This window comes from Haliotis rubra, unplaced genomic scaffold (genome assembly GCF_003918875.1).
Source record: "Haliotis rubra isolate DU_JTF1 unplaced genomic scaffold, ASM391887v1 Scf102, whole genome shotgun sequence".
Classification (NCBI taxonomy): domain Eukaryota; kingdom Metazoa; phylum Mollusca; class Gastropoda; order Lepetellida; family Haliotidae; genus Haliotis; species Haliotis rubra.
Window position 1 is genome coordinate 2,152,303 of NW_025764915.1, and position 23,645 is coordinate 2,175,947.

At 41.7% G+C, this 23,645-nt stretch overlaps 1 protein-coding gene across 1 annotated transcript in view; it reads left to right on the top strand.

The window, feature by feature from the left end:
• LOC124270605 (aminopeptidase O-like) overlaps positions 1-23,645 on the top strand; it is a 112,798-nt gene continuing 89,153 nt past the window's right edge. Inside the window, exons 1-8 of the mRNA XM_046705623.1 lie at positions 1-1,373; positions 2,814-2,977; positions 6,806-6,923; positions 7,711-7,944; positions 10,115-10,301; positions 10,728-10,834; positions 18,141-18,243; positions 22,738-22,845. Coding sequence (XP_046561579.1) covers positions 322-1,373; positions 2,814-2,977; positions 6,806-6,923; positions 7,711-7,944; positions 10,115-10,301; positions 10,728-10,834; positions 18,141-18,243; positions 22,738-22,845 — 2,073 coding nt within the window. The 5' untranslated portion in view covers positions 1-321. The remainder of the gene's footprint in view (positions 1,374-2,813; positions 2,978-6,805; positions 6,924-7,710; positions 7,945-10,114; positions 10,302-10,727; positions 10,835-18,140; positions 18,244-22,737; positions 22,846-23,645) is intronic.

Genomic DNA, 23,645 nt, shown 5'->3' on the forward strand with positions numbered 1-23,645 from the left:
TTCAGCAAGCGAAAGACTGTTGACAGTCGCCCTTCGTTCATCTCTCGAACAGTGCCGTTACTATTTCATTTCAGTTAACATCCGACTAAATTTGAAATTCATGCGAATAGTAAATAAGGAAGGATAAGTAAAATATGGGACAAACAGCTAAATTTACTGCAGTTAAACACATTTTGCTTCAGGAGATATGAATAAACACGATTGCTTTAATCGGTGCTTTATGTTTTCGATTGATTAACTCAAGATACGAATGCAGTACGAATGGTACTTTGTCTATGTACTGTGCTGGACAGATATAAAGTGAGCTAGGTAGTGTGAGAAATGTCGGAACATGGTGAAGGCGGTAGTGATCATGAGCTTGACCTGCCCTTGTCAGCTAACATTTGTGATGTCAGGGTGTCTCACTTTCTCCTCCATCTCAAGTGTGATGTGGAATCTAGAAAGTTGTCAGGCGACATCACACTATTCTATCAACAGGAAAGCTTTAAACTAGACTGTAAACGTAAGACTGTATTACAAGCAGATACTGAACTAAAGGCTGTGGAAACTAGCTGTGAAAGCCATTCCCAACTTCAGGCAAACACTGACCCAAGCCCATCATCTGTACATGATCCTGCACTGAATGAACTGTGTCAACATGAGTGTGTTTGTAAAGAAACTGAAGATTGCTCAAAGACTAAGAACATACATAATGATGATTGTGTTGTTGATCAGCCTTCATCAAGCATACACAGTAGAAGTACATTAGCTCAGTGCTCAGATCAGAATGTTCTTCAATCTGTTTCTGCTTCAACTGAAACAGAAACTAAAAATTCATCACTAAATATTCCAAGTCCTAGCCAGGATGCAGTCAAGATGGTATTAGATGCTTATAACCTTGATGTGACCTGTGCAGAGGAGCTGATACTGTCACCTGATCTGGAAAGAAAGCTGTTCTTCGCCAAACGAGATGATGTAGAAAGTGCATCTGGTATTTATATGCAGTGTTACATGCAATCCAAAACCAGACCGTTGCAATTCAGTGTCAGTAAACAGAGCATCCGACTATGGGGTGGAGGAGGAGACATGGATGAAGATTGTCAGTCTCGGACAGGGCCTGGTGAGAGCAGGCTTCGCCATCTGCAAGGAGACGTTATTAGTGAAGGTGAGCTACAGCCTACAGACAGTGATGCTTCACTAGAGTCTGGTGCAGATGGAGGGGGTCTGGCTTGTAAAAGGACATGGGAAGGAGACAAAGTTGATGCTGCACATCATGTATCTGACGGTGGTGAAGGTCACATACACACAGATGAAGGAGTGGCAAGAGTCGTGAGGATACACTACAGTACAGAGGGAGGGCCATCACTGAAGTGGTCTCTGGATCAGGATGGAAGGTAGGCAGTGCAGTCTTGGTGACGGTGTCAGTGATCTTGCCTTCAACTAATGTGTCTTTTGTAATGTGTTTGCAGGTTTTGTGAAAAATATGTTATTCAGCAAAGGTTAAAATAGCCTAATATGATTCAATCTAAAGGTTAAAATAGCCTACTTGTTATAAAGTACTAAGGCTACTATGAAAAACTGCATTGATATTTGCAAACAGTTTAGATCATGGCCTTTATCATGACTTTTTAACCATTGACATATACAAACCGATGACATCTTGTGTGATGGAACAGGAAAGTTCTTTTGAGATTTGTATTGTCTCTGGCTGGTGAAAAACTGCATTCATAGATTCATTGCCTAAGCTGGATCTTAAGCATCATGTATCCTGGCCTTGATGTCTGACCTTGTCTGGTCAGTTCAGTGGACCCCAGTATTCCCATCAGTCTTTAGAACTCCAACTTTCCCTAAGACCTGCCTTATTGGGTGTGATGTGGTTTTATCACTTGATTATCCTGCATGTTGGAATCAGACATTTTCCTTAGTGCTGGCTAATAAAGGTCCTCCTTAGACCATGTTCAACTCTCTGTTCCCCTCTTCAACTTGCTGCCCACCTCTCAGCACTGGCAAAGAAAGGATCCTCATCTTCTGAAGTTGAAACCATGTCCACATGGATGGTTGTTGTAGCTAGCACTTCCAGTTAGAGAGGAGCAGTGGGGTAGCCCAGTGGTTAAAGCTTGTCACGTCGAAGATCCAGGTTTGATTCCCCACATGGGTACAATGTGTGAAGCTCATTTCTGGTGTCCCCTGCTATGATATTGCTGGAATATTGATAAAAGCACTCACTCACTCCAGTTGGAGATGCTTGATATCAGCACCTGCAGATATATACTGTCTGTAGTGTAGTTGGTCCTAAGCTTGGATTGTAATGAAAGCTTATTTATAGTGTTCACTGGTGTACATCCTTTGTAAATGTTCTCAGAACTTTTGGACACCTCATGCCCAGCAGTTTGAGGACTGAAAACAAAGGGACTGAAAACTGCTGTAAACAAATCTGCTGTTTCTTTATTCTTCTTATTGACAGGATATTTGGTTGAGCAACACATGATCCATTTGATCCAAAGTTTATATTGCTGTCTTCTTTGCTCTTACTCCCTGATATTCTAATTGTAATATTTATTGACACTAGTCAAGACAGTCCCAAAACAAACATGTTAAATTTGTTTAAAATAACTCTCATTGCAGCACTCCCCCTTTTTAGGACCTGGTAAATAGCTGATAAAAATGATATAATTTGGAATTTTTATATTTCTGTCTTCAATGGCATCAAATAAAACCCAAATATTTCAAACAAATGTTCCCACAGTAAAATAACCAGATAATTCTTTTGATCCATTATAGACTTAGCAAGCTGTAGTAGTATTAAACATCAGGACATATTGGACTGTTTCCAGGGAGTGTATGTTCACTGTTGGTCACTGGCTGAACAACCGCTCCTGGTTCCCCAGTCAGGACGCCCCGACTGCCATGTCCACCTGGCAAGCTTGTGTCACAGTCAAGGAGGGACTGACTGTGCTGATGACTGGAGACAAGTCCTGTACACCATCAGTATCCCAGGGTGAGTCCCTTACACCATCAGTATCCCAGGGTGAGTCCCTTACATCATCAGTATCCCAGGGTGGGTCCCATACATCATCAGTATCCCAGGGTGAGTCCCATACACCATCAGTATCCCAGGGTGAGTCCCATACACCATCAGGATCCCAGGGTGAGTCCCTTACACCATCAGTATCCCATGGGTGAGTCCCATACACCATCAGTATCCCATGGTGAGTCCCATACACCATCAGTATCCCATGGTGAGTCCCATACACCATCAGGATCTCAGGGTGAGTCCCTTACACCATCAGTATCCCATGGTGAGTCCCATACACCATCAGTATCCCATGGTGAGTCCCTTACACCATCAGTATCCCATGGTGAGTCCCATACATCATCAGTATCCCATGGTGAGTCCCATACACCATCAGTATCTCAGGGTGAGTCCCATACACCATCAGTATCTCAGGGTGGGTCCCTTACACCTTCAGTATCCCAGGGTGAGTCCCTTACACCTTCAATATCCCAGGGTGAGTCCCTTACACCTCCAGTATCTCAGGGTGGGTCCCTTACACCTTCAGTATCCCAGGGTGAGTCCCTTACACCTTCAGTATCCCAGAGTGAGTCCCTTACACCATCAGTATCCCATGGTGAGTCCCATACATCATCAGTATCCCATGGTGAGTCCCATACACCATCAGTATCTCAGGGTGAGTCCCATACATCATCAGTATACCCCAGGGTGAGTCCCATACACCATCAGTATCTCCAGGGTGAGTCCCATACATCATCAGTATACCCCAGGGTGAGTCCCATACACCATCAGTATCTCAGGGTGGGTCCCATACTCATCAGTATCCCATGGTGAGTCCCATACATCATCAGTATCCCATGGTGAGTCCCATTCATCATCAGTATCTCAGGGTGAGTCCCATACATCATCAGTATACCCCAGGGTGAGTCCCATACATCATCAGTATCTCAGGGTGAGTCCCATACATCATCAGTATCTCAGGGTGGGTCCCATACTCATCAGTATCCCATGGTGAGTCCCATACACCATCAGTATCCCAGGGTGAGTCCCATACACCATCAGTATCTCAGGGTGGGTCCCATACTCATCAGTATCCCATGGTGAGTCCCATACATCATCAGTATCCCATGGTGAGTCCCATACATCATCAGTATCTCAGGGTGAGTCCCATACATCATCAGTATACCCCAGGGTGAGTCCCATACATCATCAGTATCTCAGGGTGAGTCCCATACATCATCAGTATCTCAGGGTGGGTCCCATACTCATCAGTATCCCATGGTGAGTCCCATACACCATCAGTATCCCATGGTGAGTCCCATACACCATCAGTATCCCATGGTGAGTCCCATACATCATCAGTATCCCATGGTGAGTCCCATACATCATCAGTATCCCATGGTGAGTCCCATACACCATCAGTATCCCATGGTGAGTCCCATACACCATCGGTATCTCAGGGTGAGTCCCATACTCATCAGTATCCCATGGTGAGTCCCATACACCATCAGTATCCCATGGTGAGTCCCATACATCATCAGTATCCCATGGTGAGTCCCATACACCATCAGTATCCCATGGTGAGTCCCATACACCATCAGTATCCCATGGTGAGTCCCATACATCATCAATATCCCATGGTGAGTCCCATACACCATCAGTATCCCATGGTGAGTCCCATACACCATCAGTATCCCATGGTGAGTCCCATACATCATCAGTATCTCAGGGTGAGTCCCATACATCATCAGTATCCCATGGTGAGTCCCATACATCATCAGTATCTCAGGGTGGGTCCCATACTCATCAGTATCCCATGGTGAGTCCCATACATCATCAGTATCTCAGGGTGAGTCCCATACATCATCAGTATCTCAGGGTGAGTCCCATACACCATCAGTATCCCATGGTGAGTCCCATACACCATCAGTATCCCATGGTGAGTCCCATACATCATCAGTATCTCAGGGTGAGTCCCATACATCATCAGTATACCCCAGGGTGAGTCCCATACACCATCAGTATCCCATGGTGAGTCCCATACATCATCAGTATCTCAGGGTGAGTCCCATACATCATCAGTATCCCATGGTGGGTCCCATACATCATCAGTATCTCAGGGTGAGTCCCATACACCATCAGTATCTCAGGGTGGGTCCCATACATCATCAGTATCCCAGGGTGAGTCCCATACACCATCAGTATCTCAGGGTGGGTCCCTTACACCTTCAGTATCCCAGGGTGAGTCCCATACACCATCAGTATCTCAGGGTGGGTCCCTTACACCTTCAGTATCCCAGGGTGAGTCCCTTACACCTTCAGTATCCCAGGGTGAGTCCCTTACACCTCCAGTATCCCAGGGTGAGTCCCATACACCATCAGTATCTCAGGGTGGGTCCCTTGCACCTTCAGTATCCCAGGGTGAGTCCCTTACACCTTCAGTATCCCAGGGTGAGTCCCTTACACCTCCAGTATCTCAGGGTGGGTCCCTTACACCTTCAGTATCCCAGGGTGAGTCCCTTACACCTTCAGTATCCCAGGGTGAGTCCCTTACACCTTCAGTATCCCAGGGTGAGTCCCATACACCATCAGTATCTCAGGGTGGGTCCCTTACACCTTCAGTATCCCAGGGTGAGTCCCTTACACCTTCAGTATCCCAGGGTGAGTCCCTTACACCTCCAGTATCCAAGAGTGAGTCCCATACATCATCAGTAGCCCAGGGTGGGTCCCTTACACCTTCAGTATCCCAGGGTGAGTCCCTTACACCTTCATTATCCCAGGGTGGGTCCCATACACCATCAGTATCTCAGGGTGAGTCCCTTACACCATCAGGATCTCAGGGTGAGTCCCTTACACCTTCGGTATCCCAGGGTGAGTCCCATATACCATCAGTATACCCCAGGGTGATTCCCATCCCAGGGTGAGTCCAATACATCATCAGTATCCCAGGGTGAGTCCCATATACCATCAGTGTCCCAGGGTGAGTCCCATACATCATCAGTCTCCTAGGGTGAGTCCCATACATTATCACTGTCCCAGGGTATGTCAGTATTATTATTATTATTATAGTCCATTTGTACCACGTTATTTCCATTCACGGTAAATGCTCAAAGCGCACAGATTTAAAATCATAGTCACTTGAGATGAAACTAGTCATCTGGATACGACATTCTGAAGAGATGAGTTTTGTAATTTCGTTTGAAGTCATGTAGATTTGAACAGTTTTTCAAACATTCAGGCAGTTCGTTCCATGTCTTTGCGGCAGCATACTTGAAGTTTCTCTTCCCGTAACCGGACGTTCTAACTGGAGGGATCACGAGCAGTGACTTAAACTTGGATCATAATGTTCTCGCGGGGATGTATGGCTTTTGGTAATGTCAACTGTAGGGCTTTTGGTATTGTCAACTGGGACTATATTCTGGAGGTAGATTTGACTTTGATCACTGTATGACCTGTTCCTTGTGTTATGTGTCTATTTAACTATAGGTGAACCAGGAATCTGTACGTAAACAAATTTTGTGTGCAAACAACAAGGCAATGTTATAGAAGTAATAGTTTTATTATTAATACAGCTAGTGTCTCACAGAAACAATACACCAGTGTCTCACAGAAACAATACACCAGTGTCTCACAGAAACAATACACCAGTGTTTCACAGGAACAATACACCAGTGTCTCACAGAAACCATGCTCCAGTGTCTCACAGAAACAATACACCAGTGTTTCACAGGAACAATACACCAGTGTCTCACAGAAACAATGTCATTAGGCAACAGAACACATAGATAAGATGACTGACGTGTGATGTTTCAGGTTGGAAGACCTACTATTATTACAGTACAATGCCAATGCCCACCTCCACTCTAGCGATAGCTGTTGGGACTTGGACACAGGTGGATGTCGTACTGGAGCAAGATGTGCAAAAGTCAAGGTACTTTTACCATCTTTGTCTTTATTCACAAGAGAGCTCCCTGTTGTCTTCTTTGTCTTTCCTCACAAGAGAGCTCCCTTTTACCATCTTTGTCTTTATTCACAAGAGAGCTCCCTGTTGTCTTCTTTGTCTTCCCACCAAGAGAGCTCCCTGTTGTCTTCTTTGTCTTCCCACACAAGAGAGCTCCCTTTTACCATCTTTGTCTTTATTCACAAGAGAGCTCCCTGTTGTCTTCTTTGTCTTCCTACACATGAGAGCTCCATCTTTGTTTCCCTCACAAGTCTTCTTTGTCTTCCCACACAAGAGAGCTCCCTTTTACCATCTTTGTCTTTATTCACAAGAGAGCTCCCTGTTGTCTTCTTTGTCTTCCCACACATGAGAGCTCCCTTTTACCATCTTTGTCTTTATTCACAAGAGAGCTCCCTGTTGTCTTCTTTGTCTTCCCTCACAAGAGAGCTCCCTTTTGCCATATTTGTCTTTGTTCATAGGAGAGCTCCCTGTTCTTTTATATGTCTCCTCTGCCAGGAGAGCTCACAGGGGTTTTCTGTGACTGCTCTGGGATCGGTGTAAAATATTTTAATCAACTTTTGATGTTCTACATGAGAATTTCCTACATAATATAAAGTATAAGACTTTAATTGATTTGGAGAGGAAAACAACTGCCAAAACTTTGGTTTTTGAATACTGTAATAGTAAAACAGCATCTACCTATCTATGATCATCATATAAATTGTACAGTGAAGAGATATTAATACATGCATATACAAATGTGTTCTGCTTTCTCCAGTCAGTCAGCATGTACCAGCCATGGCCCAACATGTCCTGTTAACTATGCTGTGGGACCGGAAGTGCCATGCCGTGTGTTTGTCTCTGAGTGCATGGTGCCGTTAGTTCAGCAGGAGCTTGCAGTTTATGTCCCTCGGTGCCTGAGAGAAGTGTATGCCATTCTTGGTCCCCACCCCTTCCAGAGGCTCGACATCCTCGTTGTCCCGTGTTGCTTTGACAGTCTAGGCATGGCGAGGTGGGTTTTTATCTGTTATGTCATAGTAGGCTTTGTTTGTTTGTTGTTTAATGCCACACTCAGCAATTTTCCCGCTTATTTTCAAGGTCACCACGATAGTTTGACCACTTTTCAAACTCTTGTTAATCTATTATCTCATACACTGTTGTACTTCAAATTTGGTGACAGCCTACATTGGGGGATTATGCAGACACCAGTCAATTTGGATGACCTTGACCTCATATTCAAGGTCACAATGACACTTTGCCACTTTTCGAACTTGTGTTAACATAATATCTCATGCACTGTTGTACCCAAAGTCTTCAAATTTGGTGACAGCCTACATTGGGGGATTATGCAGACACCAGTCAATTTGGATGACCTTGACCTCATATTCAAGGTCACCATGACACTTTGACCACTTTTCAAACTTATGTAAATGCGATATGTCATAAAATGTTCACCCTCCAAGGATATATTGCCAATTCTTACAAATTTGATGTCAGGAATTAACATAACGAGTATCAGGGTAGGGTAGGGTAATAGGGGGTGGGGTAGACGGGGTGGAAAATTTGGACCCATCCCAGCCCTAATACACACTGATGCTGACAGTGGATATGTGCATCTGCATCTATACATTAAAATCTACTATATTCCTGAAATATCTTCAGAGTTAGGAGAAGATTCTGAGAAGTGACCATGACTAAAAACTACATGACACAAAAGGTAATCTTCTATGTGACCAAAAGATAAAAACTAGTAAATATGTTACATTTCATTCTTCTTTAGCGACGGGGGACATTACCATGTTAGTGGCAAACACTTGTTCTCCTTTATTATCTTCAGCATTATGTATACAATTTCTTCATGAATAGATTATGGCATGGTACATTGTGCATCTGTCTCCTCTCCATGTGGGTAGGTTTGTTCATGAATGTTTAACTTCTTTCTCCAATCTGTCTGGGAGGTTGAGCCTGAAACATTGAGTTGTTGTCACCACAGTGGTTCAAGTGTATTTTACATGGGAAGCAAAAAGCCAGTAACCAAATTACCTGTGGTATGAAGTGGAGGAATGTAATGGGATTTGGACATTTTTGTTCCAGTCATGTTCAAGAAACAGTATATATTTCAGTTTGATTTAATATCTTAAAGAGTCTGTTTTTCAAAAACCACAAGATTAAAGAAGTTGAAATAAAATAAAATGTCATGACAAGATATGTCTGATATGTGCCTAAAAAGATATAATGAAATTCTAAAGCTTCTTTGAGATTTGTTTTGTTTCACAGGATATGAAATTAAAAATAAAAGTATTCAAAGGATATCACAGAGTTTTATCTGAAACATGGTGAAGCCTATATGATTAAGAAGCACTGAGTTTGTTCCCTCTCCACTTCTACACTCACTCTTGGCCATGGAAGAGGTTATACAGTGACACAGTGTACATCTCTGAACCTACTCCACCACATCTGGTGCTACTTTGTGTGGATGTTGCCTCAGTACCACTGTATCAGCACAACATCAAACAGAGGACTTCACACACTCACTTAGATTGGAACATGACCCTATCTGCCCTACTTTCTTTTACTGGTGGCTGAGGATTTGTATATATGTAAGATGGATCTAATGTTAGGCAGGCCTGTGAGGCATCAGTGCCTCGTGCTACTTTCACCATGTTTATATGACCTTGATCAGGTAACTGTATGATGTTGTTGATCTAGATATTTAGATTTCATATCAATATGCAAATGAAAACATTGGAAAGCTTAAATTGTCTGTTGATATACCATATGTCAACACTTGATGATGAAACAGCTTGACTGACAGCCGAGATTTATACTTTTACTGATGAGTATTGATAGGTTTGCCATCACAGGACAGTGAGATTCTCTATATCAAAGATCTACATTCTAATACCTTGTTATTGTAGGGATATTTCCAAAGAGATAAACATTTCTGGTGTCCCCTGCTGTGATATTGCTGGAATATTGCTAAAAGTAGCGTAAAACCATACTCACTCACTCCAAAGCGATACCACTGGATCTCACACAAGCATTCCTGTGGAAGCCAGCTTAGAATGATAAATCTAACTGCAGTGTTTCTGATATCTTCATTTGTGTGTGTTTTTGCTGTTGTTTTTTATGATTTAACTAATACATAACTTTCTGTGCGACATATCAGTGTTGTTTTCTAGTCCCAGCCTGTTGGTGCTGTCCCAGTCTGTACTGGTGGGAGACAACTCCATGTGTTTCCGGGTGGCCCATGAGATCTGCCACTCATGGTTCGGGCTTCTGATTGGGCCACAAGATTGGACGGAGGAGTGGCTGACAGAGGGCTTCTGTACATACCTAGAGGATATCATTCATGCCAGGGTGTGCCAGGTAACTGACACTTTGTGATATCATTAGCTAACTTGGTCTTAAGGCCTATACCAGGGTGTGCTAGGTACCTGACACTTTGTGATATCATTAGCTAACTTGGTCTTAAGGCCTATACCAGGGTGTGCTAGGTACCCGACACTTTGTGATATCATTAGCTAACTTGGTCTTAAGGCCTATACCAGGGTGTGCTAGGTACCCGACTCTTTACATTGTGAGACATTAGCTCACCTGGTCTCAAGGTCAAAGCCAGGGTGTAATAGGTACCCGACTCTTTACATTGTAAGACGTTAGCTGACCTGGTCTCAAGGTCAACGCCAGGCCGACTCTTTACATTGTAAGGCGTTAGCTGACCTGGTCTCAAGGTCAATACTAGGGTGTGCCTGACTGGTTAAATTGCTTGTCATTAGGTGTATCTTTTCTCTGCAGTGGGGTGAAGCTGAGATACGGAATCGACTGGAACTACGAGTGTTGCTGAAGCAGAAGACTCTTTTGGCAGAGGTTGAGAACACAGAACAGGACCTCCAGATGCTCAGGTAAGAGAGTCCCTTTAGATTGGTCCGAGTGAATGAGATGGTGGGAGTGTGATGGAGGGAGGAAGATGATTCTAAAATGGGGCTTCACACATTGGACTCATGTAGGGAACTGACCCATTCAGTGTGAGGAGCCAAGTTAATGTGTTGGCCCTTATGGCTCTGTTGTCTGAGGGGATGTGCTATACTGAGTTATGTCTTGTTACATGTTTCCCAGAAATGTATTAGTTTGTTTTCAATTTATTGATTTGATCTGAATATGTCTTTGGAGTTTCCATGAAAGTGCTGTGGTACTCAGTATCATAGCAGTAGATATCTAACAGTAGTGCCACTTTGGGCTTACCTCCGACATCAAGCTGATGTGTAGTGTAATAGCCTAGTGGTGAAAGCATTGGCGCGTCACACCGAAGACCTGGGTTCGATTTCCCACATGGGTACAATATGTGTCCCTTGTCGGGATATTGCCGAAATATTGCTAACAGAGGTGTAAAATCCTACACATAACATAGTGAAACTAACATGCTGTAACTGATAATACTCCCACATGATGAAGACATATTGTGTTGTAACTGAAATACTCCCACAATAAAATAACATGCTGTGTTATAACTGAAATACTCCCACATCAGGCTAACACACTGTGTTCTAACTTAAATACTCCCACATCAGGCTAACACACTGTGTTCTAACTGAAATACTCCCACATCAGGCTAACACACTGTGTTCTAACTGAAATACTCCCACATCAGGCTAACACACTGTGTTATAACTGAAATACTCCCACATCAGGCTAACACACTGTGTTCTAACTGAAATACTCCCACATCAGGCTAACACACTGTGTTCTAACTGAAATACTCCCACATCAGGCTAACCACATAACACGCTGTGTTCTAACTGAAATACTCCCACATCAGTAACACACTGTGTTGAACTTAAATACTCCCACATCAGGCTAACACACTGTGTTCTAACTGAAATACTCCCCACATCAGGCTAAATACTCCCCACATCAGGCTAACACCCCACATCAGGCTGTGTTCTAACTGAAATACTCCCACATCAGGCTAACACACTGTGTTCTAACTTAAATACTCCCACATCAGGCTAACATACTGTGTTCTAGCTGAAATACTCCCACATCAGGCTAACACCCTGTGTTCCTAACTGAAATACTCCCACATCTCCCACATCAGGCTAACACACTGTGTTTTAACTTAAATACTCCCACATCAGGCTAACATGCTGTGTTCTAACTTAAATACTCCCACATCAGGCTAACACACTGTGTTCTAACTTAAATACTCCCACATCAGGCTAACACCCTGTGTTATAACTGAAATACTCCCACATCAGGCTAACACGCTGTGTTCTGACTTAAATACACCCACATCAGGCTTACATGCTGTGTTCTAACTTAAATACACCCACATCAGGCTAAGTCGCTGTGTTCTAACTTAAATACTCCCACATCAGGCTAACACCCTGTGTTATAACTGAAATACTCCCACATCAGGCTAACACCCTGTGTTATAACTGAAATACTCCCACATCAGGCTAACACACTGTGTTTTGACTTAAATACTCCCACATCAGGCTTACATGCTGTGTTCTAACTTAAATACACCCACATCAGGCTAAGTCGCTGTGTTCTAACTTAAATACTCCCACATCAGGCTAACACCCTGTGTTATAACTGAAATACTCCCACATCAGGCTAACACCCTGTGTTATAACTGAAATACTCCCACATCAGGCTAACACACTGTGTTGTAACTGAAATACTCCCACATCAGGCTAACACGCTGTGTTCTAACTGAAATACTCCCACATCAGGCTAACACGCTGTGTTCTAACTGAAATACTCCCACATCAGGCTAACACGCTGTGTTTTAACTGAAATACTCCCACATCAGGCTAACACACTGTGTTCTGACTTAAATACTCCCACATCAGGCTAACACGCTGTGTTCTAACTGAAATACTCCCACATCAGGCTAACACCCTGTGTTGTAACTGAAATACTCCCACATCAGGCTAACACGCTGTGTTCTGATTTAAATACTCCCACATCAGGCTAACACACTGTGTTGTAACTGAAATACTCCCACATCAGGCTTACATACTGTGTTCTAACTGAAATACTCCCACATCAGGCTAACACGCTGTGTTTTAACTGAAATACTCCCACATCAGGCTAACACACTGTGTTCTGACTTAAATACTCCCACATCAGGCTAACACGCTGTGTTCTAACTGAAATACTCCCACATCAGGCTAACACACTGTGTTCTAACTGAAATACTCCCACATCAGGCTAACACGCTGTGTTCTGACTTAAATACTCCCACATCAGGCTAACACACTGTGTTATAACTGAAATACTCCCACATCAGGCTAACACGCTGTGTTCTAACTGAAATACTCCCACATCAGGCTAACACGCTGTGTTCTAACTGAAATACTCCCACATCAGGCTAACACCCTGTGTTCTAACTGAAATACTCCCACATCAGGCTAACACGCTGTGTTCTGACTTAAATACTCCCACATCAGGCTAACACACTGTGTTGTAACTGAAATACTCCCACATCAGGCTAACACGCTGTGTTTTAACTGAAATACTCCCACATCAGGCTAACACGCTGTGTTTTAACTGAAATACTCCCACATCAGGCTAACACCCTGTGTTATAACTGAAATACTCCCACATCAGGCTAACACGCTGTGTTCTGACTTAAATACTCCCACATCAGGCTAACACACTGTGTTTTAACTTAAATACTCCCACATCAGGCTAACACGCTGTGTTTTAACTGAAATACTCCCACATCAGGCTAACACGCTGTGTTCTGACTTAAATACTCCCACATCAGGCTAACACACTGTGTTTTAACTGAAATACTCCCACATCAGGCTAACACCCTGTGTTATAACTGAAATACTCCCACATCAGGCTAACACGCTGTGTTTTAACTGAAATACTCCCACATCAGGCTAACACGCTGTGTTTTAACTGAAATACTCCCACATCAGGCTAACACACTGTGTTTTAACTGAAATACTCCCACATCAGGCTAACACACTGCATGTGTTTTAACTGAAATACTCCCACATCAGGCTAACACCCTGTGTTATAACTGAAATACTCCCACATCAGGCTAACACGCTGTGTTCTGACTTAAATACTCCCACATCAGGCTAACACACTGTGTTGTAACTGAAATACTCCCACATCAGGCTAACACGCTGTGTTTTAACTGAAATACTCCCACATCAGGCTAACACACTGTGTTATAACTGAAACACTTTAACCAACTTAACCTATTCATTCATTTTCTGACATAAAAGCAACATTTTTTGCTTCGAAAAATGGAGGTACATAGCAGAGAATGGTAAGCAGTAAAACTCTTCCATAATCTGTAATGTGTCTTTATACAACAAATGCCCTAAATTCATGCTGTATAAGTACTGCATTTGCAGAATGTTTCTGTTAAATATCAAGTTATCAAGCTCTATTTGTGAATCTGTAGACACTGGTGTTCCATGGCTACAGCTTTGATGAATTAGTACAGGCAGCTGCCTCTTCCTTTTAGCCCAAAAAATCCTAACAGGTCAAAATACAAAAAAAAACAAGAGAAAATTGGTGTGGCTTAAAACAGAACCTAAGTGCTTTTGTGTGTTCGTTTTAGTGTTTGGGACATCCATGTGGGTTTTGGGTTAGAGTATATCCAGACATGTGATAAAAAGATTGAAAATATCGTGATTAATCTATGATAGAGTACACCGACTATGCCCTGCCTCTGCTGTAACAGAATACATGGAATATGTCCTGACTCTTCTCTGATAGAATAACATGGAATATAGCCTTACTCTTCTCTGATAGAATAACATGGAATGTGTCCTGACTCTTCTCTGATAGAATAACATGGAATATAGCCTTACTCTTCTCTGATAGAATAACACGGAATATGTCCTGACTCTTCTCTGAAAGAATAACATGGAATATGTCCTGACTCATCTCTGATAGAATAACATGGAATATGTCCTGACTCTTCTCTGATAGAATAACATGGAATATGTCCTGACTCTTCTCTGATGGAATAACATGGAATATAGCCTGACTCTTCTCTGATAGAATAACATGGAATATAGCCTAACTCTTCTCTGATAGAATAACATGGAATATGGCCTGACTCTTCTCTGATGGAATAACATTGAATATATTCTGACTCTTCTCTGATAGAATAACATGGAATATAGCCTAACTCTTCTCTGATAGAATAACATGGAATATGTCCTGACTCTTCTCTGATAGAATAACACGGAATATGTCCTGATTCTTCTCTGATAGAATAACATGGAATATGTCCTGACTCTTCTCTGATAGAGAAACATGGAATATAGCCTGACTCTTCTCTGATAGAATAACACGGAATATGTCCTGACTCTTCTCTGATAGAATAACATGGAATATGTCCTGACTCTTCTCTGATAGAATAACATGGAATATGTCCTGACTCTTCTCTGATAGAATAACACGGAATATGTCCTGACTCTTCTCTGATAGAGAAACATGGAATATAGCCTGACTCTTCTCTGATAGAATAACACGGAATATGTCCTGACTCTTCTCTGATAGAGAAACATGGAATATAGCCTGACTCTTCTCTGATAGAATAACACGGAATATGTCCTGACTCTTCTCTGATAGAATAACATGGAATATGTCCTGACTCTTCTCTGATAGAATAACATGGAATATGTCCTGACTCTTCTCTGATAGAGAAACATGGAATATGGCCTGACTCTTCTCTGATAGAATAACACGGAATATAGCCTGACTCTTCTCTGATAGAATAACACGGAATATGTCCTGACTCTTCTCTGATAGAATAACATGGAATATGTCCTGACTCTTCTCTGATAGAATAACATGGAATATGTCCTGACTCTTCTCTGATAGAATAACACGGAATATGTCCTGACTCTTCTCTGATAGAGAAACATGGAATATAGCCTGACTCTTCTCTGATAGAATAACATGGAATATGTCCTGACTCTTCTCTGATAGAATAACATGGAATATAGCCTGACTCTTCTCTGATAGAATAACACGGAATATGTCCTGACTCTTCTCTGATAGAATAACATGGAATATGTCCTGACTCTTCTCTGATAGAATAACATGGAATATGTCCTGACTCTTCTCTGATAGAATAACACGGAATATGTCCTGACTCTTCTCTGATAGAGAAACATGGAATATAGCCTGACTCTTCTCTGATAGAATAACACGGAATATGTCCTGACTCTTCTCTGATAGAGAAACATGGAATATAGCCTGACTCTTCTCTGATAGAATAACACGGAATATGTCCTGACTCTTCTCTGATAGAATAACATGGAATATGTCCTGACTCTTCTCTGATAGAGAAACATGGAATATAGCCTGACTCTTCTCTGATAGAGAAACATGGAATATAGCCTGACTCTTCTCTGATAGAATAACACGGAATATGTCCTGATTCTTCTCTGATAGAATAACATGGAATATGGCCTGACTCTTCTCTGATAGAATAACATGGAATATAGCCTGACTCTTCTCTGATAGAATAACATGGAATATAGCCTTACTCTTCTCTGATAGAATAACACGGAATATGTCCTGACTCTTCTCTGATAGAATAACATGGAATATGGCCTGACTCTTCTCTGATAGAATAACATGGAATATAGCCTGACTCTTCTCTGATAGAATAACACGGAATATGTCCTGATTCTTCTCTGATAGAATAACATGGAATATAGCCTGACTCTTCTCTGATAGAATAACACGGAATATGTCCTGATTCTTCTCTGATAGAATAACATGGAATATAGCCTGACTCTTCTCTGATAGAATAACACGGAATATGTCCTGATTCTTCTCTGATAGAATAACACGGAATATGTCCTGACTCTTCTCTGATAGAATAACATGGAATATGTCCTGACTCTTCTCTGATAGAGAAACATGGAATATGTCCTGACTCTTCTCTGATAGAATAACACGGAATATGTCCTGACTCTTCTCTGATAGAATAACATGGAATATAGCCTGACTCTTCTCTGATAGAATAACACGGAATATGTCCTGATTCTTCTCTGATAGAATAACACGGAATATGTCCTGACTCTTCTCTGATAGAATAACACGGAATATGTCCTGACTCTTCTCTGATAGAATAACATGGAATATAGCCTGACTCTTCTCTGATAGAATAACACGGAATATGGCCTGACTCTTCTCTGATAGAGAAACATGGAATATGGCCTGACTCTTCTCTGATAGAATAACATGGAATATGTCCTGACTCTTCTCTGATAGAATAACATGGAATATGTCCTGACTCTTCTCTGATAGAGAAACATGGAATATGGCCTGACTCTTCTCTGATAGAATAACACGGAATATGTCCTGATTCTTCTCTGATAGAATAACATGGAATATGTCCTGACTCTTCTCTGATAGAGAAACATGGAATATGGCCTGACTCTTCTCTGATAGAGAAACATGGAATATGGCCTGACTCTTCTCTGATAGAATAACATGGAATATGTCCTGACTCTTCTCTGATAGAGAAACATGGAATATGGCCTGACTCTTCTCTGATAGAGAAACATGGAATATGGCCTGACTCTTCTCTGATAGAGAAACATGGAATATAGCCTGACTCTTCTCTGATAGAGAAACATGGAATATGGCCTGACTCTTCTCTGATAGAGAAACATGGAATATGGCCTGACTCTTCTCTGATAGAATAACATGGAATATGTCCTGACTCTTCTCTGATAGAGAAACATGGAATATGGCCTGACTCTTCTCTGATAGAGAAACATGGAATATGGCCTGACTCTTCTCTGATAGAGAAACATGGAATATGGCCTGACTCTTCTCTGATAGAATAACACGGAATATGTCCTGATTCTTCTCTGATAGAATAACATGGAATATGTCCTGACTCTTCTCTGATAGAATAACATGGAATATGTCCTGACTCTTCTCTGATAGAATAACATGGAATATGTCCTGACTCTTCTCTGATAGAATAACATGGAATATAGCCTGACTCTTCTCTGATAGAATAACACGGAATATGTCCTGACTTTTCTCTGATAGAATAACATGGAATGTGTCCTGAATCTTCTCTTATAGAATAACATGGAATATGGCCTGAGTCTTGCTGTAATAAAATATACTGTATATATCCCCACACTTCATGAAGAGATCTGAAAACAATGAAATTGATTACTGTACGCATGACAGGCCAAACAAAGGGGAGCAACTCCTAGCAGCCACTGAGGAGGTTCAGTATGTGAAGAACGGGATGAACCCAGACAAGGCCTTCATGCAAGTGCATTACCTCAAGGTGAGTGGACATTTTATGATGCTTCAGTCAGTTAAGTCTCTGATTCAGTTCACAGTTAGTCTTTAAGGACTCTTTATGGAGCAAGTGCTTCAGTAAGGAGCAAGTGTTGATAATTCAATATGGAGGATGTTTTAAGGATTCAGAATAGAACAAGTACTAAGGAATCAGTATCGATGTTCAGTTAATGGTATTGTTTAGATTCTGATGGAACAAGTACTTGGGATTCAGTATCGAGAGCTAGACTCAGTGTAAGGTACTCCAGACTGTAATGGATTCAGTATCGAGCTAGTGTTTAAGACTCAGTTTAATGGTATTGTTTAGGATTCAGACTGGAACAAGTACTAGGGATTCAGTATAGAGCTAGTGTTCATTATTCAGTTTGGAGCTTGTGTTTAGGATTCAGTATTTCGTTCATGCTGAAGATTCAATATAAAGGTAATGTAGTATTATCAAGATGAACTGTAGCCATGGAGAAAGCACAGTTTTGTCACTGATCTGCTGTATTTACAGCAAGATTGTGTGTTCCCCAGGAAGAAAGTCATTGCATGGTCCACACACACAGATATATTTATAAGGAATGTAAATTGACATCAAACTGGACATTTGGTAAATATAGAAACAGATTTTGACTTTCACTGATGATAGATGATTGTAGTACAGTCATAGTAGAAGGAAGTGAAGTCATGCTACAGATGACACAGTGGACAGATTCTGCTTCATGCTACAGATGCAGGGTTCAGATTGTATCAGTCATAGTAGAAGGAGGTGAAGTCATGCTACAGATGACACAGTGGACAGATTGTATTACACTTTATGTCTACAGATGGCAACAACATGACACAGTGGACAGATTCTGCTTCTGGGGTTCAAGATCATGCCAGCTTTATGTCTACAGATGGGAACAACATCGAAGTTTCAAAAAGAGCTAGTTGTCAGGAGTTTGGAGTTAGTCCTGATGTAAATGAGAATAACGTTTCATACATAGGATCAGAGCATGAGTGTTCATGTCAACTGAGTGGAAGTAGTAACCATCTACTGACTATACAAATATAGTTCCATTAGTTTTAAGGCCTAAACAAAACTTTGCCGATTGCCGACCCCGATTATTAAAAAGACAGTTTTCAGATTATCAGAGATACCTAATGTATGGATGCAAGCATGTTTTGTCTCCCATTGTGTGCTATTTGCTGATTAATGTCCCTCTTACATGCCCAAGGATTACTGTCGTTCAGCAACCTTTTCTGTGTTGCAGGATTTTCATATATTGATTTTGTAAAATCAGAAACGTTTGAGCATATGGATTTGAGATGTTTTAACTTTAGAGGCTTTATTGACCAATGGAGTTAGAGAAGCATACATCGACTGTCTCTGGTAATGAGGGGAGATTACAGTCACAGCTTATCGGGAGCTGGGTTTGTCAGCAAACTGTTTCAATCTTTGTCAAATGAGATCTTGAACTGATAAATGATTCTGATTGGATTAATCTGGGAGCATCCATTCAACAAATGCTGAAGAGAAAATTACATGTAATAATATTTCTGAAAAAAATGCCTCCAGCGTTTTGTTGATAGATTTGCTGACGACTCCATACATCCACAGTTCTCTTTAACCTGAACACGAGCTTTAGGTAGGCCCTGCACACATACACAGAGATAATAGGTACTGACTAGTACTGGGACACTAATATCAGTTTTGTTATTACAAAACTGGTTCAAACTGTTACTTATTTCTAAGATGAAGGCTCTTTGAGGATCAAAAGACTAAATTTTAATAATGGCCAAGTCAGTATTATCCAGTAAAATCAATCATTTGATTAATTGAGATTTTAGTCTTGAATATTTTGTCTCATTGCTTTCACCAGTGTGAGAAAATGACACACTTTGTATAAATGAACCACATCTTTCTTCCATTTTTGTCCCCCGAGAGTGTTTTGCAGGGGGTATTATTTTGGACTCTGTCCGTCTGTCTGTACTTTAGTACTCTGCTTCCACTTTGTGGGTATCAAGAACCTAATGACATCAATCAACAGTACCAAACTATTTCCACTGTCAACAATACTGAGGCACATTAAACCCCTACAGTCTGTTGTTGATACAAGCATGCTAGTATATGAGTAGTTTACATGTATATGTTTTTGTTAGATCAATGTGAAGAATATTAAACATTTGACATGGTAATAACTAGTTGACATATTCATGAGGAGGATTTTACCATTGTGGAGGATGTTGATGACTTTGTCTTCTTGTTTGCATGTATATTGATAAACATTTCAGAAGTTGTAAGTGAATAATGTCCTGGAACATGAGTAATGAGAACAAAATTTCATCTCTTACATCGTCATCAACCTTACTGTCGTCACACAGATTATAGGTAATTAAAACTATTGTTCTCACACCCACTCATAACCTTTTTAACCAATATCCTAATGGTCTACCTGAAAGTGTCACTCAGTTTTATCCAACTCATTTAGATCCATGAACAGCGGGACTGATCGAATTACTATCAGTACCTGTCAGAAGATTCAGCTGTTGGATTGTTGAGTGAGTGAGTGAGTGAGTGAGTGAGAGTGAGTATTTTATGCTCCTTTTAGCAATATTCCAGCAATATCACGCAGGGAACACCAGAAATGGGCTTCACACATTGTACCCATGTGGGAAATCGAACCCGGATCTTTGGCGTGAGCGAACACATTAACCACAAGGCTACCCCACAGCCCCCTGAGTATTGTTTAGTCAATATAAAAGATGCAAATACGTTGTCTGGCCAGGCTGAATGGGAGTCTTGACATCGTAGTGGTTGATGTGATGTCACTTGCTTGACATATCAGAGGTGGCCCAGTCGTGCAAGATGTGGCTGTTCACTGTGCAGAGTTGTGGAACATCAGCTTGTGCACGTGGGTTTGAATCCCTGTAAATCTGATTATGTCAGCAACGTATAGAACTTGATCACTTTGAGCTTTTCAATAGTATTTTATATGTATGTTACCATTACTCTTTGTACTGGTGTAGCTTCACTGTGAGAGTTTGAAGTACAGTTTCTCTATTTCATTGTATAACTGCTGCTGCTGTTGTTGTTGTCATGGTTTCCAAAATCCTTTCATGCTTCTGCTGCTGTTTTTCCTAACATCGGGTGACATCTGGTTCACTGTGTCTTATCCTCTGGTGTGTGCTTGGTTTACACATGTCATCGGTTCCCAATTGCGCAGATCGATGCTCATGCTATTGATCACTGGATTGTCTGGTCCAGGCTCAATTATTTTCAGACCTCTGTGGTTGACCGTGTCATAACCTGTGGTGTGTGCTACTGTGTTTCACTATGTCTTATCCTGTGGTCTGTGCTACTGTGGTTCACTGTGTCTTATCCTGTGGTTTGTGCTGCTACTGTGGTTCACTGTGTCTTATCCTGTCGTGTGTGTTACTGTGGTTGTTTCTGTCTTATCCTGTGGTGTGGGCTACTGTGGTTGACTGTGTCTTATTACTCTTATCCTGTGGTGTGCTATTGTGTTTCACTATGTCGTATCCTGTGGTCTGTGCTACTGTGGTTCACTGTGTCTTATCCTGTGGTGTGTGCTGCTACTGTGGTTGACCATGTCTTATCCTGTGGTGTGTGCTGCTACTGTGGTTCACTGTGTCTTATCCTGTGGTGTGTGTTACTGTGGTTGTTTCTGTCTTATCCTGTGGTGTGGGCTACTGTGGTTGACTGTGTCTTATCCTGGGTGTGGGCTACTGTGGTTGACTGTGTCTTATCCTGTGGTGTGGGCTACTGTGGTTGAGTGTGTCTTATCCTGTGGTGTGGGCTACTGTGGTTGACTGTGTCTTATCCTGTGGTGTGTGGCTACTGTGGTTGACTGTGTCTTATCCTGGTGTGTGTGCTACTGTGGTTGACTGTGTCTTATCCTGTGGTGTGGGCTACTGTGGTTGACTGTGTCTTATCCTGTGGTGTGTGCTACTGTGGTTGACTGTGTCTTATCCTGTGGTGTGGGCTACAGTGGTTGACTGTGTCTTATCCTGTGGTGTGTGCTACTGTGGTTGACTGTGTCTTATCCTGTGGTGTGTGCTACTGTGGTTGACCGTGTCTTATCCTGTGGTGTGCTACTACTGTGGTTCACCATGTCTTATCCTGTGGTGTGCTGCTACTGTGGTTGACTGTGTCTTATCCTGTGGTGTGTGCTACTGTGGTTCACCGTGTCTTATCCTCTGGTGTGTGCTGCTACTGTGGTTCACCGTGTCTTATCCTGTGATGTGCTGCTACTGTGGTTCACTGTGTCTGATTATAAATACTGGGTTGATAGTCATTAAGTAATAAAAGCCTATGCTAAAACTTTGGTTTACTGACTTCCATCAAATGTCACCTGCTTCTAACAGATTTAGGACTTATTCTTTAGTAAAAATAGCATTGTAATGCTTATTCGAAGATGCACCATATCACAGGACACCATGGTTGTGTTAATACTGTCATCTCCGTGTAGCTGACTAAACACCTCTTCTGTTTCAGGGTTTCTTTTTGTTGCGTCACCTACAGAACAAAGTTGGACTGACAGAGTTCCTGATCTTTCTCCGCCATTATGTGGATCAGTTCCATGCCAAGCTTGTTACCTCAAAGGTCAGTGACCTTCATCCCTGGCAAATTTACACATTGTTACACACAACACACACCTTGTAGCCAACACACACATTCCCTCCTGCCGATATGCACATTCCCTGAAGTCAACATACACATTCCCTGTAGCCAACATACACATTCCTTCTAGCCAACATACACATTCCTTCTAGCCGACATACACATTCCTTCTAGCTGACACACATTCCCTTAAGCTGACATACACATTCCTTCTAGCTGACATACACATTCCTTCTAGCTGACATACAAATTCCTTCTAGTCAACATACAGATTCCTTCTAACCAACATACAAATTCCTTCTAGCCAACATACAAATTCCTTCTAATCAACATACAAATTCCTTCTAGCCAACATACACATCCCTTCTAGCCAACATACAGATTCCTTCTTACCAACATACAAATCCCTTCTAACCAACATACAAATTCCTTCTAGCCAACATACAAATTCCTTCTAGCCGACATACAAATTCCTTCTAATCAACATACAAATCCCTTCTAACCAACATACAAATTCCTTCTAGCCAACATACAAATCCCTACTAGCCAACATGCAGATTCCTTCTAACCAACATACAAATTCCTTCTAGCCAACATACAAATCCCTTCTAACCAACATACAAATTCCTTCTAGCCGACATACAAATCCCTCTAGCCAACATACACATCCTTTCTAGACAACATGCAGATTCCTTCTAACCAACATACAAATTCCTTCTAGCCAACATACAAATCCCTTCTAACAACATACAAATTCCCTCTAACCAACATACAAATTCCTT